Source organism: Aotus nancymaae, unplaced genomic scaffold (assembly GCF_030222135.1).
Source record: "Aotus nancymaae isolate 86718 unplaced genomic scaffold, 86718_ANA_hifiasm-v0.15.2.pri h1tg000089l, whole genome shotgun sequence".
Lineage (NCBI taxonomy): Eukaryota > Metazoa > Chordata > Mammalia > Primates > Aotidae > Aotus > Aotus nancymaae.
Window position 1 is genome coordinate 25,287,579 of NW_026988504.1, and position 18,046 is coordinate 25,305,624.

Below are 18,046 nucleotides of genomic sequence, written 5' to 3' on the forward strand. Positions count from 1 at the left end.
TTTTTGTATTTTCAGTAGAGATAGGGTTTCACCATGTTGGTCAGGATGGTCTACATCTCTTGACCTTGTGATCTGCCCGCCTCAGCCTCCCAAAGTGCTGGCATGACAGGCGTGAGCCACCGCACCCGACCTGGAGGCACTTTCTTGTAGATATGGATGGTGAGTGAATCAACATTAACTCAGGTGAGGAGGCTCTGATCTTAAAGGTCTACTGTGAAGAGGAGTAACACAGCGTTGGTTCTTCTGGCTGAAGACAGCTAAAGGGAGTTAGATTGCTCTCTGGACCTGGCAATGTCTTAGAGGGAGGCAGGGGAAAGAGACTCACCTGCAGCTGAGGCCCACGTTGTAAATTGCTTATCTCCGAGAAGAGGCAAGCACCTTGCGGCTCTGCAGCTTCTCACAACTTCGACATATGTTTTGCTTTCCGAGGAGTTTGCTCAGTGGGGCCACTTTCTTTCTTTAATGCTTGGGCAACTGCATCTTCTGGTTCCTGGGCAATGAATTAAATGAAATTGCATATTGAGAATGTATATACTGTTGTTATTTCAGTGGTCTTTGGTGAATATCCCGTTTGACGCTTAAAAAAAATTAATTTTATTGTGTATATTTGGAGTAGACAGCATGAGGCTGGGTGCCTATAATCTCAGCACTTTGGGAGGCTGAGGTGGGCAGATCATCTGAGGTCAGGAGTTCGAGACCAGCCTGGCCAACATGGTGAAACCCCCGTCTCTACTAAAAATACAAAAATTAGCTGGGCGTGGTGGCACATGGCTGTAATCCCAGTTACTAGGGAGGCTGAGGCAGAAGAATCACTTGAATTCGAGTGGTGGAGGTTGTAGTGAGCCAAGATTGCACCACTGCACTCCAGCCTGGGGTCTAGAGTGAGACTCTGTCTCCAAAAAAAATAAAAATAAAAATAAAAAATAAAGTATACAGCATGATGTTACAGGATGCATACATATAACAAAATGGTTATTATAGTGAAACAAATTAACATTTTCATCGTCTCACATAGCTGGATCCATTTCCTGCCCTTCCTCCGCCCCCATAGCAAAAGCAGTTGTAATATACTCATTTAGCAAAAATCAGGAATATAATACTCTATTATTAACTACAGTCCTCTTGTACATTAGATCTTTAAACATGTTCAGCCTACATATCTGCTACTTTGTATCTTTTGACTTGTGTAGTGTATTTAAAACTATGGCTATGACTTATGACTGGTCTATGAAGTCATTTTAGTGGGTTTTGATAAGCATGAGAGAGATAAACACTATGCAAAGACCAATGAATCATGAGAACATTTGGTGTTCAGAATATTTTGGATTTCAAAATTATAGATAAGGTCTTGGAAACTTGTATTGCTTTATTAAAAGTAGTTTTATTAGGAACTGATGACTGCTTTCTGGAACGTAAAATTCTCCCAAATAATTCCCAGGGTGGGTTTTTTTTTTTTTAATATATTTTTTATTTTTTTTTCTTATTGCATTTTAGGTTTTGGGGTACATGTGAAAAACATGCAAGGTTGTTGCATAGGTGCATACGTGGCAGTGTGATTTGCTGCCTCCCTCCCCTTCACCTATATCTGGCATTTCTCCCCATGCTATCCCTCCCCAACTCCCCACCCCCCCGCTGTCCCCCCCACTCCCCCCCAACAGACCCCCGTGTATAGTGCTCCCCTCCCTGTGTCCATGTGTTCTCCTTGTTCAACACCCGCCTATGAGTGAGAACATGTGGTGTTTGATTTTGTGTTCTTGTGTCAGTTTGCTGAGAATGATGGTTTCCAGGTTCATCCAGGGTGGGTTTATAATCCTTATTTCCATCAAGGGAAAATAAAAGCTCCATGGCTTAAAAGAACATAGTACAGCTCGACCCCAAAGCACGGCTTTTGACTATACCAACTTTCCTATTCTTGCTTTTCTTGTTCTTCTAAGTTATTGCTTCTCGGCCATGGCTACTCTTTGGAACCATCTGGAGAGCTTTACAAAACAGTGATGTTGGGCTCCACCTCCAGGGATTCTGTGGCCATCAGTCTGGGTGTGGCACAGGCATCAGAATTTCTAAAAGCTCCCCAGGGGATTTTTTTTTTTTTTTTTTTGAGTTGGAGTCTGGCTCTGTCGCCCAGGCTGGAGTGCAGTGGCACAATCTTGGCTCATTGCAATCGCCACCTCCCGAGTTCAAGCGATTCTTCTGCCTCAGCCTCTGGAGTAACTAGGATTACAGTTATGTGCCACCATGCTCAGCTAATTTTTTTTTGTATGTTTTAGTAGAGATGGAGTTTTGCCATGTTGACCAGCTGGTCTTGAATTCCTGACCTCAGGTGATCCACCCGCCTCGGCCTCTCAAACTGCTGGGATTATGGGCATGAGCCACCATGCCTTGCCTTTTTTTTTTTTTTTTAATAACAGAATAGACAGTGCACCTTGAGAGAGGATTCAGGGTGGGCTCCTTGTAAGGATGAGACAGCGCCCAGGGGATTCTGATGTGTAGTCAAAGTTAGAAGCTTTTTAATGGGTTTCCAAGGGGATGTGAGGTGAGAGGAAGCATATTTGTCCCAGAAGTTTCTAATCACTATGTTTGGGACCGTTCCCTTTCCTTAGTGCAGTGGTTATCAGGTTTGAGCATTACTTAGAATCACCTGGAAGGCTTGTTAAAACACAGATTGTAATCCCAGCACTGTAATCCCAGCACCTGTAATCCCAGCATTCTGGGAGGTTGAAGTGGGGAGATCACTGGAGCCCAGGCATTCACAACCAGCTTGGGCAACATGGCAAAACCCTGTCTTTACAAAAAATACAAAAATTAGCTGGGCGTGGTGGCATGTGCCTGTAGTCCCAGCTGCTGGGGAGGCTGAGGTGAGAGGATTGCTTGAGCCTGGGAGGTCGAGGCTCCTGTGAGCTGAGATTGTGCCACTGCACTCCAGCCTGGGTGATGGACTGAGACTCTGTTTCAAAAAAGCAAAAACAAAACACACACACACACAAAAGAAAAACACAGATTGCTCCCCCCACCCTCTGCTGCACCCAGATTTTCTGAATTCAGTAGGTCTGGAGTGGGGATCTTAGAATGTGTTTCTAACAAGTTCCTGGGGGGAATGCTGATGCTGTTGGCTAAGGAACCAAACTTTGAGAACCACTGCCTCACAGGCTGACACGACCAGCTTAGGAAAATGTCCAGACTGATTTTTCTCAACACAACATAAAAACCACCATAAACCTATACAGTTTTCTTCATCAAACGTCATCTCCTCTGTGCTGGCTCATCCCTGCTTAATGCTTGCGAAGTGCCTCACTTGTGCTTATACCTTTCCTGGGTCAGCGTCACTATCTGAGAAAGGGTTGAGGGTGACTCGAGAGGAGCATCCTGCATCAGCAGAGAAGGGTTGTTCCCAGGGATGTGCAATCAAACTAGTTGGTTCTGCCCTTTCCAGTGGCTTCCTGGGTTTTCAGCTGGGACTGTGGGGCTCTGGGGGGAACCAGAGCATCTCAGTGACTGGTGAGATGATGATGCAGCTGTGGGGGGCACCATGGCCATACTGCCCTCCTCTTTCCCAGGGGTAGGTCTCTTGCCTGTGTCATCAACTGTGATCTACCTTTGGTTTCTCTGTAGGATTTATAAAATAAATTACTGTGTAAGAAATGTACTGTCACGATTTTGGCTTTAGAAAGTGGGATCAAGTGGTATGCTGGAGCTAACTCTTAATAACTCACGAGAGCCGATTTTTCCCATCTCTTTCCAAATTCACATTCAGTGACATCATACTGGTAGCTTGAAGCTGGCTATTGTGGGAGTATTTACACCACAGAAATTGGCACACACTACAAATCGGAGGGGTTTTCCCCCAGAGAGCTAATTTGCCAGTGTATCTCTGTATTTATCCACATTGCGTATTTATCCACATTGCTTAAGAATCTATGATTTTACTTCACTGGATCAGCATACAAATATCTTTGATTGGTCATACTATGTTTCTCATTACCTGCTTATGTAATTAAACACTTGGATTCAGAACCTGCTCTGCAGCCAGGCTCTGTGCTGGGCTCTGGGGATATGAAGACAGAAGAGGAAAAAACAACAAGACAAACTTCCTGACGTCAAGGAGATCTCAAGTTCATGGTAGGGAGCCACCACCACTAATACAGTCACAGTTTCCCAGGGTGGGAGGAGTGTGTCAGCAGAGGGAGAGCTGCCTACCTGGGAAGCTGAGAAGGCTTTGCAGAGATGTAGAAAGTAAAAAGTTTGGCCGGGCATGGTGGCTCACGCCTGTAATCCCAGCACTTTGGGAGGCTGAGGCAGGCAGACCACGAGGTCAAGAGATCGAGACCATCCTGGCCAACATGGTGAAACCCTGTCTCCACTAAAAATACAAAGAAATTAGCTGGGTGTGGTGGCATGTGCCTGTGGTCCCAGCTACTCAGGAGGCTGAGGTGGAAGAATCGCTTGAACCCAGGAGGCGGAGGTTGCAGTGAGCCGAGATTGCGCCATTGCACTCCAGCCTGGTGACAGAGCAAGACTCCGTCTCAAAAAAAAAAAAAAGAGAAAAAAGAAAGTAAAAAGTTCTTCTTCAAAGTTTCCCTTCTTGTTAAAGAATAATAATAATAAATGTTAAAAATAAGTTTCTTTTAAAGACTAACTTTCTTCAAAGCCTTCTTGCTTTTTGCTAGTAACTCTTTGTTAAACCCTATCCTATGTAGCTGTTAGATGTAAGAGAATAAGTACATTCTATGTCCTTGTACTTTAACCAAGATATTTATGTTATTACTTTTCTAAGTCATTTCACAAGCAACTTCCTCTCCATTATTTAGATTTCCCCTTTTCCTTTGTTCTCCATTGCCTTCACCTATTTAGAAAAGTTTTAAGTTGTTAGCCAGTCAGGTTCAGTTTAGATTGTGAGGTCTGGCTCCAAACAACAGAGACTGGACACAGCATAAGGAATAAATATGCCTGCCTTTCCTTTGTTCAGTGTACTCTTGTGGCAAGATGACTGATGAACAGTACCCTTTCTGCAAAAAGTAAAATTGTCTTGCTGAGAGAACTTTTTGTCTGAATGCTAATTTTTCCTTGCAGTACCTAGGAACAAGAAGTCTGATCTAACAAGAGAGCATGACTGAGCCCACACAGCTCAATCTGTCTGTGACAGAGCATGGCCACTGAGCTGTCTCAGTCTCAGGATATTTCATAGTCATGGGTTTGTAATGAGCATCAGAAAGCAGTGTTTTCAACATTTTCCATTACGAGGATCTTTGATCTATGCCAAAGATCTGTTTTTACTCTGGCTGAAACAGAATTGTCTGTTTTCTTCCCTTCTTAGAGTCCTGATTCTCGAAGATTTTCCAACTTTCCCCATTCATCTTCTGGAGTCTTTTCCCCTCACTATTGCTTGCCAGAGTAGGGTGAGCCTCCTGAGATACTCTCCCAGTGGGTCAATTGCAGAGAAGCCCAGACCAGCAAAAGACACCATCAGAGGCAAGTCTGAGGCTCACAGGTCCCAATGCATGGGTCCCTGTTTCTGTGCCTGTGTGCAGAGATGGAAGCTTATGATTGTGCTAGTTTACATCCTCATCCACAGGATAGGATAGGACTTGTTTCCCATGCTCATGCCAACACTCTGTGCTATTATCCAACTTATCAAAACCTGATAAGAAAACAATATCTCTTTAGTTTGTATTTCTTAATCACAAATGAGCATACATTCATGTATAGATAAAATCATATTTAATTTGAACAGAAGTGTGCCTTTTCCATTCATCAAAGCCCCAGGAGCTGGATCCCTAGAATAATAAATGTATGTGCTCAGCCTCTTCTCTCAAGAGTCTTCATGGTTTCCTGATCTACGATTGTTTGGGACACCATGACCTAACACCCTGGAGATGTGTCAGCACTGGCTCTACACACAGCACTTGTCATAAAATCTTTGCATTCACTGCTATGTGTGATGGGTGACGTTCCCACACAGGGCACAATTCGCTAGATGCTTCCCTGCATCTTCTAGCAGTAGGAACCGTGTCACAGGAAAGATAAGCTGTGAGTTAGGCACAATCTCCAGGTGCTAGTCTGCAGCTCCACACCTTTCTCTCCCACTGGTTGAGATACCCCCATATGTATCAAAATTAGTGAAAATGGCATTTGAAGACCACAGCTCCTCACCTCCCTTTGCAGTAGACTTCATGCCTCTAGAGATTGGTATGTCTAAAGTCAGAATCCACGCAGAGAACGTTGTGCACGCAGGTGAATGAAGGAGGGTGACAGGCTCCCATCTCTCACACTCCATGTTCATCACTTCTTGTTACTGAACCTGGCCTCATATTCGGACGCCAGGGACCACAGGGACTCTTTTTAAAGGGTTGGGAAGGAAGTCTTAGGATCCCCACCCACTCCTTCACCTCCTTTGAGAAAAATACAAATCGGCGGAACCAAGCGACTTTACAAAGAGTCATACAACATCAGTGTCATTATGCAAAGCAGCACACTCAATTGAAGCCCAAGCCAGGACTCAAGCCAGTTAGCAGAGAGGGGTGTCATCTGAACACAGAAGGCTTCAGCAGTGATGTTATAAAGTAACTAACAAGTGTCATGTATTGTGAATGAACGAAATCATGGCTTTTAGCCCATGGAATGAATCTGGACAGAGGATAAAGTCAAAAGATGGGTGCTACTTAGCAAATCAAAGGAAACGACTTTAAAAGTCTGGTTCTCTGATTTATAGAGAAGCTTATTGGTATGTGATGAGGTGGAGGAGAGTAACAAAAGGGTGTTTGAAGATGTAAGATATGCAGATTGCACCCAGGGGCCTCTGGAGCATGGGACAACCTGCCCTGGCAATGTCTCCTAACAGTGGTGTCTGTAAAGGGTTATTCATTGGTGAGCTCTGACTAACCCTTAGGTAAGAGCTAACCATTACTTACTTTCCTAAGAAACCCAATCTGGACTGAATGCTCAAATTTTGTATTTCTCCTTGATAGAACTCCAATAGTCTGTGTTTCACATATGCATATCCAATCCCTATAGAGGTATATGTTCAGTTTTTGTTCAATGCTCAGGGGACTGGTAAAAAATCTCATTTTCCCAAACATCTAGTTATAATCACTTTGGAAGTTTCATTCCACATTAGGTTTTTCTCAGTCTCAGGGGTCTATGTATCTATTGTCACAAATTTTGGGAGAAAACTTTTGGGTTCTCAGCAGTCATGTGTCTTGGATCCCTAGTATCAAGAACTATCTGAATGTAGAATGTGTAACATGACCATTGTAGAGACAGGGTCCCTGGCATCTCCCAATTTAGCCCTCAGAGGAGCTGTCTTATTGTACTAACACCCCACATCTGTATTTTCTGAGATACAAAGGGAAACATACACAAGGTCAGATTTTTGTTTTACATCTTAATTTCATCTTCTTGCCCAGTTTCTAGACCTTTTAATCCTTCTTAGTTCTGCCAATGACACAGTAGTTCTCCTTGGGGGTGGAGGACTTTGTGGTGGTCAAGGTGAAGAAAGTTTCTGGAGTTGAAAGAAGCTGATGTGGAGAATAGGCTTTATACTTTTTTTTTTTTTAGGTGAACCCTTTTTATTAAAATGTAGTTTGTTTTTATTTTATGTTTAATTATTTTTTCTGTCATTTTGCTGTTTATTTTCAATATGCCTTGTAGTTTTTTTGTGCCTCATTTCCTGTATTACTATCTCTTGTATTTTTTTTTTTTATTGCATTTTAGGTTTTGGGGTACATGTGAAAAACATGCAAGGTTGTTGCATAGGTGCATACATGGCAGTGTGATTTGCTGCCTTCCTCCCCTTCACCCATATCTGGCATTTCTCCCCATGCTATCCCTCCCCAACTCCCCACCCCCCCGCTGTCCCCCCACTCCCCCACAACAGACCCCCGTGTATAGTGCTCCCCTCACTGTGTCCATGTGTTCTCCTTGTTCAACACCCGCCTATGAGTGAGAACATGTGGTGTTTGATTTTGTGTTCTTGTGTCAATTTGCTGAGAATGATGGTTTCCAGATTCATCCATGTCCCTACAAAGGATGCGAACTCCTCGTTTTTAATGGCTGCATAATATTCCATGGTGTATATGTGCCACATTTTTCCTGTCCAGTCTATCATCGATGGGCATTTGGGTTGGTTCCAGGCCTTTGCTATTGTAAACTGTGCTGCAATGAACATTCGTGTGCATGTGTCCTTATAGTAGAACGATTTATAATCCTTTGGATATATGCCCAGTAATGGGATTGCTGGGTCAAATGGAATTTCTATTTCTAGGTCCTTGAGGAATCGCCACACTGTTTTCCACAATGGTTGAACTAATTTACACTCCCACCAACAATGTAAAAGTGTTCCTATTTCCCCACATCCTCTCCAGCATCTGTTGTCTCCAGATTTTTTAATGATCGCCATTCTAACTGGCGTGAGATGGTATCTCAATGTAGTTTTGATTTGCATTTCTCTAATGGCCAGTGATGATGAGCATTTTTTCATATGCTTGTTGGCCTCATGTATGTCTTCTTTTGTAAAGTATCTGTTCATATCCTTCGCCCACTTTTGAATGGGCTTGTTTGTTTTTTTCTTGTAAATCTTTTTTAGCTCGTTGTAAATTCTGGATATCAGCCCTTTGTCAGATGGGTAGGCTGCAAAAATTTTTTCCCATTCTGTTGGTTGCCGATTCACTCTAGTGACTGTTTCTTTTGCTGTGCAGAAGCTGTGGAGTTTGATTAGGTCCCATTTGTCTATTTTGGCTTTTGTTGCCAATGCTTTTGGTGTTTTGGTCATGAAGTCCTTGCCTACGCCTATGTCCTGAATGGTTTTGCCTAGGTTTCCTTCTAGTGATTTTATGGTGTTAGGTCTTATGTTTAAGTCTTTAATCCATCTGGAGTCAATTTTAGTGTAAGGTGTCAGGAAGGGGTCGAGTTTCTGCTTTCTGCATATGGCTAGCCAGTTTTCCCAACACCACTTATTGAACAGGGAATCCTTTCCCCATTGCTTGTTTTTATCAGGTTTGTCAAAGATTGGGTGGTTGTAGATATGTTGTGTTGCCTCCGACGCCTCTGTTCTGTTCCATTGGTCTATATCTCTGTTTTGGTACCAGTACCATGCTGTTTTGATTACTGTAGCCTTGTAGTAGAGTTTGATGTCTGGTAGTGTGATGCCTCCCGCTTTGTTCTTTTTGCTTAGAATTGACTTGGCTATGCAGGCTCTCTTCTGGTTCCATATGAAGTTTAAGGTGGTTTTTTCCAGTTCTGTGAAGAAGGTCATTGGTAGCTTGATGGGGATAGCATTGAATCTGTATATTACTTTGGGCAGTATGGCCATTTTCACGATATTAATTCTTCCTAACCATGAACATGGAATGTTTCTCCATCTGTTTGTGTCCTCTCTTATTTCGTTGAGTAGTGGTTTGTAGTTCTCCTTGAAGAGGTCCTTTACATTCCTTGTTAGTTGTATTCCTAGGTATTTTATTCTCTTTGTAGCAATTGTGAATGGCAGTTTGTTCTTGATTTGGCTCTCTTTAAGTCTGTTATTGGTGTATAGGAATGCTTGTGATTTTTGCACGTTGATTTTGTATCCTGAGACTTTGCTGAAGTTGCTTATCAGTTTCAGGAGATTTTGGGCTGAGATGATGGGGTCTTCTAGATATACAATCATGTCGTCTGCAAATAGAGACAATTTGACTTCCTCCTTTCCTAATTGAATACCCTTTATTTCGTTTTCTTGCCTGATTGCTCTGGCTAGAACTTCCAGTACTATATTGAATAGGAGTGGTGAGAGAGGGCATCCTTGTCTAGTGCCAGATTTCAAAGGTAATGCTTCCAGTTTTTGCCCGTTCAGTATGATATTGGCTGTCGGTCTGTCGTAAATAGCTTTTATTATTTTGAGATACGTTCCGTCGATACCTAGTTTATTGAGAATTTTTAGCATAAAGGGCTGTTGAATTTTGTCGAAGGCCTTCTCTGCATCGATTGAGATAATCATGTGGTTTTTGTCTTTGGTTCCGTTTATGTGGTGAATTACATTTATAGACTTGCGTATATTGAACCAGCCTTGCATCCCCGGGATGAATCCTACTTGATCATGGTGGATAAGCTTTTTGATGTGTTGTTGTAATCGGCTTGCCCGTATTTTATTGAAGATTTTTGCATCTATGTTCATCATGGATATTGGCCTGTAGTTTTCTTTTCTTGTTGAGTCTCTGCCAGGTTTTGGTATTAGGATGATGTTGGTCTCATAAAATGATTTGGGAAGGATTCCCTCTTTTTGAATTATTTGGAATAGTTTCAGTAGGAATGGTATCAGTTCCTCTTTGTATGTCTGGTAGAATTCTGCTGTGAACCCATCTGGACCTGGGCTTTTTTTGGGTGGTAGGCTCTTAATTGCTGCCTCGACTTCAGACCTTGTTATTGGTCTATTCAGGGTTTCGACTTCTTCCTGGTTTAGGCTTGGGAGGAGGCAGCTGTCCAGGAATTTATCCATTTCCTCCAGGTTTTCTAGTTTATGTGCATAGAGTTGTTTGTAATAATCTCTGATGGTGGTTTGAATTTCTGTGGCATCTGTGGTGATATCCCCTTTGTCATTTTTTATTGCATCTATTTGGTTATTCTCTCTTTTCTTTTTTATTATCTCTTGTATTTTTTAAAAAATTTATTTATTATACTTCAAGTTCATTCTCAGCAAACTGACATAGGAACAGAAAACCAAACACCACATGTTCTCACTCACAAGTGGGTGTTGAACAACGAGAACACATGGACACGGGGGAGGGGAGCATCACACACTGGGGTCTGAGGGGTGGGGGCTGCGGGAGGAATAGCAGAGGGTGGGGGGATTGAGGAGGGATAGCATTAGGAGATGACAGGGTGATAGATGCAGCAAATCACCACCACGGCACGTGTATACCTACGTAACAAACCTGCACGATCTGCACATGCACCCCAGGGCTTTATACTTTATAGTGAGGTTGATCTTAGAAAAAGACTTCATATCTCTGGTCCTCAATGGCTTATTTATTTATGTTGTAAAATTAAGAGTACCCACCTCCCAGGTTGGAAGTAAAGATGAAAAGGTATCATTGCTCAATCCCCTACCACATAAGGTGAAGGTTCATAACTAACTTTACAATCAAGGAGGCAAGGCATGAAGAGGGCCCACTCAACGTCCTGATCACGCAACGTCCTTTGACTTTCATGGCCAAGTCCTTATTTGAGGTTCAGTAAGATTATCGCTCATTTCTTTTTGTTTGTTTCTGGCTTCTTGAGCTTGCCCTGCTTGGTCGAGATAAGCGACAGTTTTCGGAGTCATCCTCATTCTCATGAGCTTCTCAGATGCCTTGTTTGAGACATCATGTCTACCCAAGTTACTGCTGTTTCCCAATGGCAGGAACAGTTCTGTGCTTAACCAACTATATGTCAAGTGTCAGCCCAGTGCCTGGCATTCAGGACGTAACCCGGGGATGTGTGTTGTGAACGGATTTGTCTAAGTCTTGTTGCTCCTCAAAGTCAGTCTGAAGGGCAACCAACTAAAGAAAGAAGAAATATAGGACGTCTTGATAACCCAATGCCGTAACATTCACCAATACCAAGACTCAGTTTCTTCCCTGGTGAGGGAAGGCTGGTTGAGTCTTAACCCAAGTGAGCACCACTGTCATCACAGGGGTTAGTCCTGCTACACCACTGACCAACAGGAAAGTTTGTGCCTCCGGAGTGGACACATCCATAAAGAGGCCAAACCCTGTCGAAGTCTAAGCATCTGATGGCTAAAATAACTTGGCTTCTTTAAAAAATAATAAAAAGCTTCTGACCTCCTACCAGCAGCCAACCTGATATCAAAGAGCCAAGAGGCATCTCAGATTCGTCAACATTCCTTTAATGAGCTGAGAAACTTTTCATGGTAAACTCAGCAGCTGAGTAACAGGATGATGGCACCACAACTGGTAGATAATCAAGGCAGGAGGTCAAAGCATTGGAGCCAACACCCACCCGGGATGGGGTATAAAAGGGCCGGGAGGAGAGGAGGTTTCAGACTCAGTGGCTTGGCATTCCCAGTGGATCTGAAGCTCCTGCGCAACCTCAGCCCAACACTATGACCTCCTCCTACAGCAGCTCCTCCTGCCTTCTGGGCTGCACCATGGCTCCTGGAGCAAGAAATGCCTCCGTCTGTCCCATCGACATTGGGTGCCAGCCCGGGGCAGAGGCCAAGGCTGCCTCCATGTGCCTCTTGGCCAACGTGGCACACGCCAACCGAGTCCGTGTGGGGTCGACCCCCCTGGGCCGCCCCAGCCTCTGTCTGCCCCCCACCTGTCACACTGCTTGTCCCTTGCCAGGGACCTGCCACATTCCCGGCAGCATCGGAATCTGCGGGGCCTACGGCGAAAACACCCTGAATGGCCATGAGAAGGAGACCATGCAGTTCCTGAACGACCGCCTGGCCAACTACCTGGAGAAGGTGCGCCAGCTGGAGAGGGAGAACGCGGAGCTGGAGAGCCAACTCCGTGAGAGGAGCAAGTGCCACGAGTCCACCGTGTGCCCCGACTACCAGTCCTACTTCCGCACCATTGAGGAGCTCCAGCAGAAGGTGAGGTGTGGGATCGTCTGGGCGTGCTGGGTCTGAGAAGCCAGACGGCATGGCAGGAGGAATCCATGTCAGGCTCAGGGAGCTTTGGGTGCTTGGCTTCTCCTGGACATGAGCATAGACACCACACGTGGAGCAGGAGCCTAAGGTATGATGCTTTGTGTGTGAACCATCTTCCTGTTTTCCTCAGATCCTGTGCAGCAAGGCTGAGAATGCCAGGCTGATTGTACAAATTGACAATGCCAAGCTGGCTGCCGATGACTTTAGGATCAAGTAAGTCCGGCGGAGGAGGGCCAGGATGACTCCTTCCCCATCCTCCATCCCAATACCCAAATACTCGTTAAGTGAGTGAATCACTGTCCTTTCTTCCTTGCTAGATTCTCCCCAGTAAAATTTTCATTACGATCAAAACTGGTAGAAGGTGGAAGGGAAAACCCCTCATTAATCCAAGCATGTATGTTTGTCCTCCTTCATTTATTTCCCTAAAATGGAGGATAAGGAAGCCTCAATTCATTAGCCAGGAGCAAAATGAGGTGATTTCAAGGATAAACTGAGCAAGACAGCCATTCGTTTTCATACATAAGTCAGAGGAGTCATAGATGAGTCTTTGTCCAGATTTAACTATGGAGCCCTAAAGTACCAGGTATGAGGTACTTAGGCAAAAACCAGAGGGGAAGACAGCTGAAAGCAAGGGATAAGGAGCTGCGGATCACAATCGGGCACCTGGCTATTGCTTACCTTCGGTAACTGACGGCCGCTGCAACGGTGTGAGCATTGGACTGCGTCCCAAGACACACGATCTTAGGCAAGTCAGTTGATCTTCGTGAACCGCAGTTGCCGCAGAATACAATGGCAAAAATGTATATTGTGCAATGTAGTGTTGTGATTGCTTCATCAGACCATGAGCTCTTTGAGAAGAGGGGCTGTGTCTAATTCACCTTTGAGGCCAGAGAGCTAAACAGAGTGAACAAATGAGGATCCAAGGTTGTGTGGGAGGTGGGAACCTGGGGCAGCTGAGAGGGGCTCTTGGGGGAGTTCTTGTTGACCCTGCACCTCCTGTGATGAAGGCTGGAGAGTGAGCGCTCCCTGCGTCAGCTGGTGGAGGCGGACATGTGTGGGACACAGAAGCTCCTGGATGATGCGACCCTGGCCAAGGCCGACCTGGAGGCCCAGCAGGAATCCCTGAAGGAGGAGCAGCTCTCCCTCAAGAGCAACCATGAGCAGGTGTGGCCCTGGCCGCTCAGACTCCTGGTGGGGGGCAGTGCTGGGCAGATAGGGGAGCTCCCTGGCCCTGGGGCTCTCAGAGCAAAGCCTGGGCTCAGCTGGCATCGGCATGCAGGGCTGAGGTGGGTCTGAGGGTCCAGAGGGCCTCTGTGGAAGGTGCAGACGTGCCTTGGGCACAAGGAAGGTGTCCAGGTGGGCTCTCCCGACTGCACTCTGGGCAAGACTTTCCCATTTGCTTGTGTGTGGGGCTCCCCTCCTACTGCTTGCCAGGGGTGGGGTCCTGGTGCTGTCTGCTCCATGAAAGGCCCTCTCCTCACGCAGGCTGTCTGTCCCTTCCTCCCTTCTGCAGGAAGTAAAGACTCTGAGGAGTCAGCTGGGGGACAAGATCCGGATCGAGCTGGACATTGAGCCCACCATTGACCTGAGCAGGGTGCTGGGGGAGATGCGGGCTCAGTACGAGGCCATGGTGGAGACCAACCGCCAGGACGCGGAGCAGTGGTTCCAAGCCCAGGTGAGCAGGGGGTACAGAGCTGCGGGGCATCTGGCCTCCATCTGGGCAGGGAGGTGACTGTGCCTCCCTGTGCTTCAGTCTGAAGGCATCAGCCTGCAGGCCATGTCCTGCTCCGAGGAGCTGCAGTGCTGCCAGTCGGAGATCCTGGAGCTGAGATGCACGGTGAATGCCCTGGAGGTGGAGCGCCAAGCCCAGCACACCTTGGTACGTGTCCTTCACCCTCACTGCTCTGCAAATGCCACGTGCCACAGCCTAGTAGCATTTTATTTTGGAGGTCTCACTATCCAGGTTTCTCCCATCTGCAAACTCATTGATTGTGAATTTCTTTTTTGCCTTTACTGTAACGATCAGGTCAAATCCAGAAACACAGCTTAACAAAACAATCTGTCTTTTAAAACATATTTAAGAATAGGCATTTAATGCACCAAAATTTACTGAGTTCTAATTTTTTTGGGGGTATTGGAAATACAGAGATGAATAACACGCAGCCAGTTAAATTTTGGAGGCAGTGCTGGTTTGGGAAAAGACTTGTTCACTGTCAGCTTGATTTATCAAGGGCTCTGGGGTATGAGTTCCTGGAATTCGCCCTGTGCTAGGTGAGTTTTGGCACTGCAGCATTTTCAGCCACTTTTATCATCATCAAAATCTGGGGCATGTAGCAGTTTCTCTGGGGGCCTTGGGTATTTTATCCCCTTATTTCCCACTACAGAAGGACTGTCTGCAGAACTCCCTGTGTGAAGCCGAGGACCGCTACGGCACGGAGCTGGCCCAGATGCAGAGCCTGATCAGCAACGTGGAGGAACAGCTGTCTGAGATCCGAGCTGACCTGGAGCGTCAGAACCAGGAGTACCAGGTGCTGCTGGACGTGAAGGCCCGGCTGGAGAACGAGATTGCCACGTACCGGAACCTTCTGGAGAGCGAGGACTGCAAGTACGTGTGATCTGGGCAATTCCTAGCCAAATCATTGACCCAGTTCTTGTGAGGTCCTCAGGGCAGCAGAGGGGCTGTCTCTCCATAGAACGACGCTCTCTGTGCGTTCCTTTTCCATGAGTCGTTGCCTGGTCCTGCACCCTCCATGTGGTTGACAGAGTGAAGGGAGTGACCATCCGCTTAGAGGACACTGACCAGGTCTCCATGGGGGTTGCTTGAGGTAGCCATGATCTGATGAGTAGACACGGGGTCGCTGCTCAAACAGGAGACGTGACTACTGATCCAGCATGTTTTTGGACTTGCTTTTCTCTTCTTAAATTCTTCCTAGGAATTTTTATTCTATAGAATCACTTTAATCATGTAAGGCCTTTTAGAAACCACCTATGTAGTCTAACCCTGGAGGTGCTCACTCAGTGCTAATGGTCACAGGCTTCAGCAGGGTCCATGTCCTGTTGTTTTGCAGCGGGGACCCCTTCCTCATGCCCCCACATGGCACTGAGGCCCCATTTATGCCTTGCCTCTCACTTCACTCACCTTGTCTCTCTGCAGACTCCCCTGTAATCCGTGCTCCACGCCTCCTTCCTGTACTGCTCGCCCAAGCTGTGGCCCCATCACCACCTGTGGAGCCAGCATCGGAAGCCGACTCTGAATTCCTGTGGACCCTCAGGGGCTGGCTAAGGCGAAGGATATCTAGAGAGAGATGCTTGTTATACCTTTAGAAAATCTGGCTTCTAACTTTCTGTATGTATAGGCCTGTCCAAAGGCTATGAGACACCAGGGACAGTGGAATCTTGATGCAAGATCCCTCCTTTCCAGCTCTGGTTTTCCCAGATGGGTTCTATGCACTCAGTGGATGGATTCCAATCACCCATGGTGGCTCAGAATATCTGGATTGGAGAGACGTAATGTTGAAAAAGCGTTCTGGAGTGGGAGTACAGCATGATTTAAAATTGCACTTGCACTTCAAGGACACCAACTTTAACTTGAAATTTTTACAGTTTGTGACAAAGGAAGTGAAGAACAGGCTTCCCTGTCTGAGATTCCCCATGTTTCTTGGGTTGTTTTTAACATTGCCAGCCTGGATTATGGCATCAGGGAGAGGGAAATAGAACCAGAATTGTACCTGACCCTTTCTTTTCTAATTCCCTTCGCCTATCCTCCTGCCTCCCTACCTTGGACGCTGATTAAGTAGAACATTTCCTGGTATCAAATCCTGAGTTCTCTCTACATCAGGGTTTCTAGCTTTGACAAAGGACCAGACTTCCCTTTTCTGTGGCAACACAGCCTCTTACATATGGCTTACGTAGCTTCTTGCTATGTGAAAGGAACGTTCATAAGAAATGTCTCTTTTTTTCTCTATAAATTCCGACTCTCAAGACTTGTCTGGCTATAACCCCTGTCCCTATCTAATTCTCCTAGTTTAAAATCTAAGCAATGACTTCATTTTTTCCCCAGTATTTCCTCCTGAAGTACTGAAACCTGTTGATTTCACGGGTGGAGAACCGCTAGGTATGATGTGCTTCTGCCTCTTCTCTTCCTACTCTCTACCTTCCTTACCATGATTCAGCCGCGCTCGCCTTTCTGTTCCTTGGACATGGCTGGAGACCTGTCACTGCTCTTCTTCTCTCTGGGGTGCTCTTCCCCCTCCCTATAAATGTTCAGGTCAGTTGCAAGTTTCCTTCCTCTGAGAGCTCCTGCTTGACTATCAGTGTAAAGGACTCACAACCCCCGACACTGTCCTCCTCATTTAGCACCTCCAACAGCTGAACTTGCCTCTGTATCTATTGTTTTCCCAATCAAAATGCTTACCCAAGATTAGCAATTGTTCACTGCTGCATCTCCAGAGCCTAGCCCACTGCTTGGTACATAATGGATGCTTAATAAATATCTAAGCTTCACATCTAAGCCTCAGCATTTTTTTTCTGCTATGAAATGGAGATAATGTAATTGTTCATACTTCTATCCCAGGTCTGTGATGAATTCTAAGATAACAGAAATAAAAATACCCTGAAAAGGAGAGAGCACACCAAAAATCCTCACCCAGAGCCAATATTGATTGTATAATGTTTAAGGAGTGCAGGGGCTGACCCACATGGCCAGATTTAAGGGCCACCCATGACTCCAGGCTTCTTCTTATAGGCAGGTAAATAAATTGCCTCTAGCACCTAAATTCAATCAGAAACAAAATGGTGCACGTAATAACTTACTTTCCAGGGCAAACTGTATTTGAGTGTTTGCATTAGGCCAAAGAAAGAGAAAACTTTGCTTGAAGGGGCAGAACCTTCTAAGCAACTTCTTTCTATTGAGTCCATCCAAGAAGAGGGGGCCCACTTTCATGGGGGGGTCTTGTTTCCATTTTTTCCCTTTGGTTTCACCAGGGATAAAGTGATGGGAGAACACACCTCAGTCTTGTGAGGCACTCGGTCATTCCAAGGGCCATTATGATCTCTGCAGAACTTCAATTTGGAGACTCGGGGAAATGCAGACTAGGCCCGTTTGTGCTCCTGATTTCTGAATGCGATTACCAGCTATTTTTCACTGGAAAAAGCTCTGAGTTTAGTCTCACTCCTCATCATGTCTTGTAGCTTCATTGGAGAAAATGCAACAAGGAGAAATGGATGTGACATGGACCCTTGATGTGAGGGTAAAGGCATGGTTCAAGCCAGCCTCCTTTTCCTAGAGAAGGAACTGTCTGGTTGCATGTGGGGGCTCCAGCTTGTGGTGCTAAATGCTAAATGTGGGCCTGGTGGTAAAGGCGTGTCCTTCTGGAAGACCCTCTCAGGCTACCAAGCCATTTTCTCTGAAGCTGATTGACCAGGTTAGGC

The 18,046-nt window shown here is 45.6% G+C and overlaps 1 protein-coding gene across 1 annotated transcript; it reads left to right on the forward strand.

Annotated features, from left to right (window-relative positions):
• The first annotated feature begins 12,005 nt into the window (after window positions 1-12,005).
• Window positions 12,006-17,111, forward strand: KRT38 (keratin 38). The gene is made up of 7 exons (XM_012444136.2): window positions 12,006-12,559; window positions 12,747-12,829; window positions 13,624-13,780; window positions 14,130-14,291; window positions 14,370-14,495; window positions 15,001-15,221; window positions 15,771-17,111. The coding sequence occupies exons 1-7, from the start codon at window positions 12,068-12,070 to the stop codon at window positions 15,868-15,870; spliced, it is 1,341 nt and encodes a 446-aa protein (XP_012299559.1). The 5' UTR covers window positions 12,006-12,067; the 3' UTR covers window positions 15,871-17,111.
• Window positions 17,112-18,046: the final 935 nt, after the last annotated feature.

Bases quoted from the DNA above. Each gene is read 5' to 3' on its own strand.
- KRT38 (XM_012444136.2), top strand. From the start codon at position 12,068: ATGACCTCCTCCTACAGCAGCTCCTCCTGCCTTCTGGGCTGCACCATG. The intron at 12,830-13,623 runs GTAAGTCCGGCG...CCTGTGATGAAG, and splicing joins GCCGATGACTTTAGGATCAA to GCTGGAGAGTGAGCGCTCCC. The intron at 14,496-15,000 runs GTACGTGTCCTT...TTCCCACTACAG, and splicing joins GCCAAGCCCAGCACACCTTG to AAGGACTGTCTGCAGAACTC.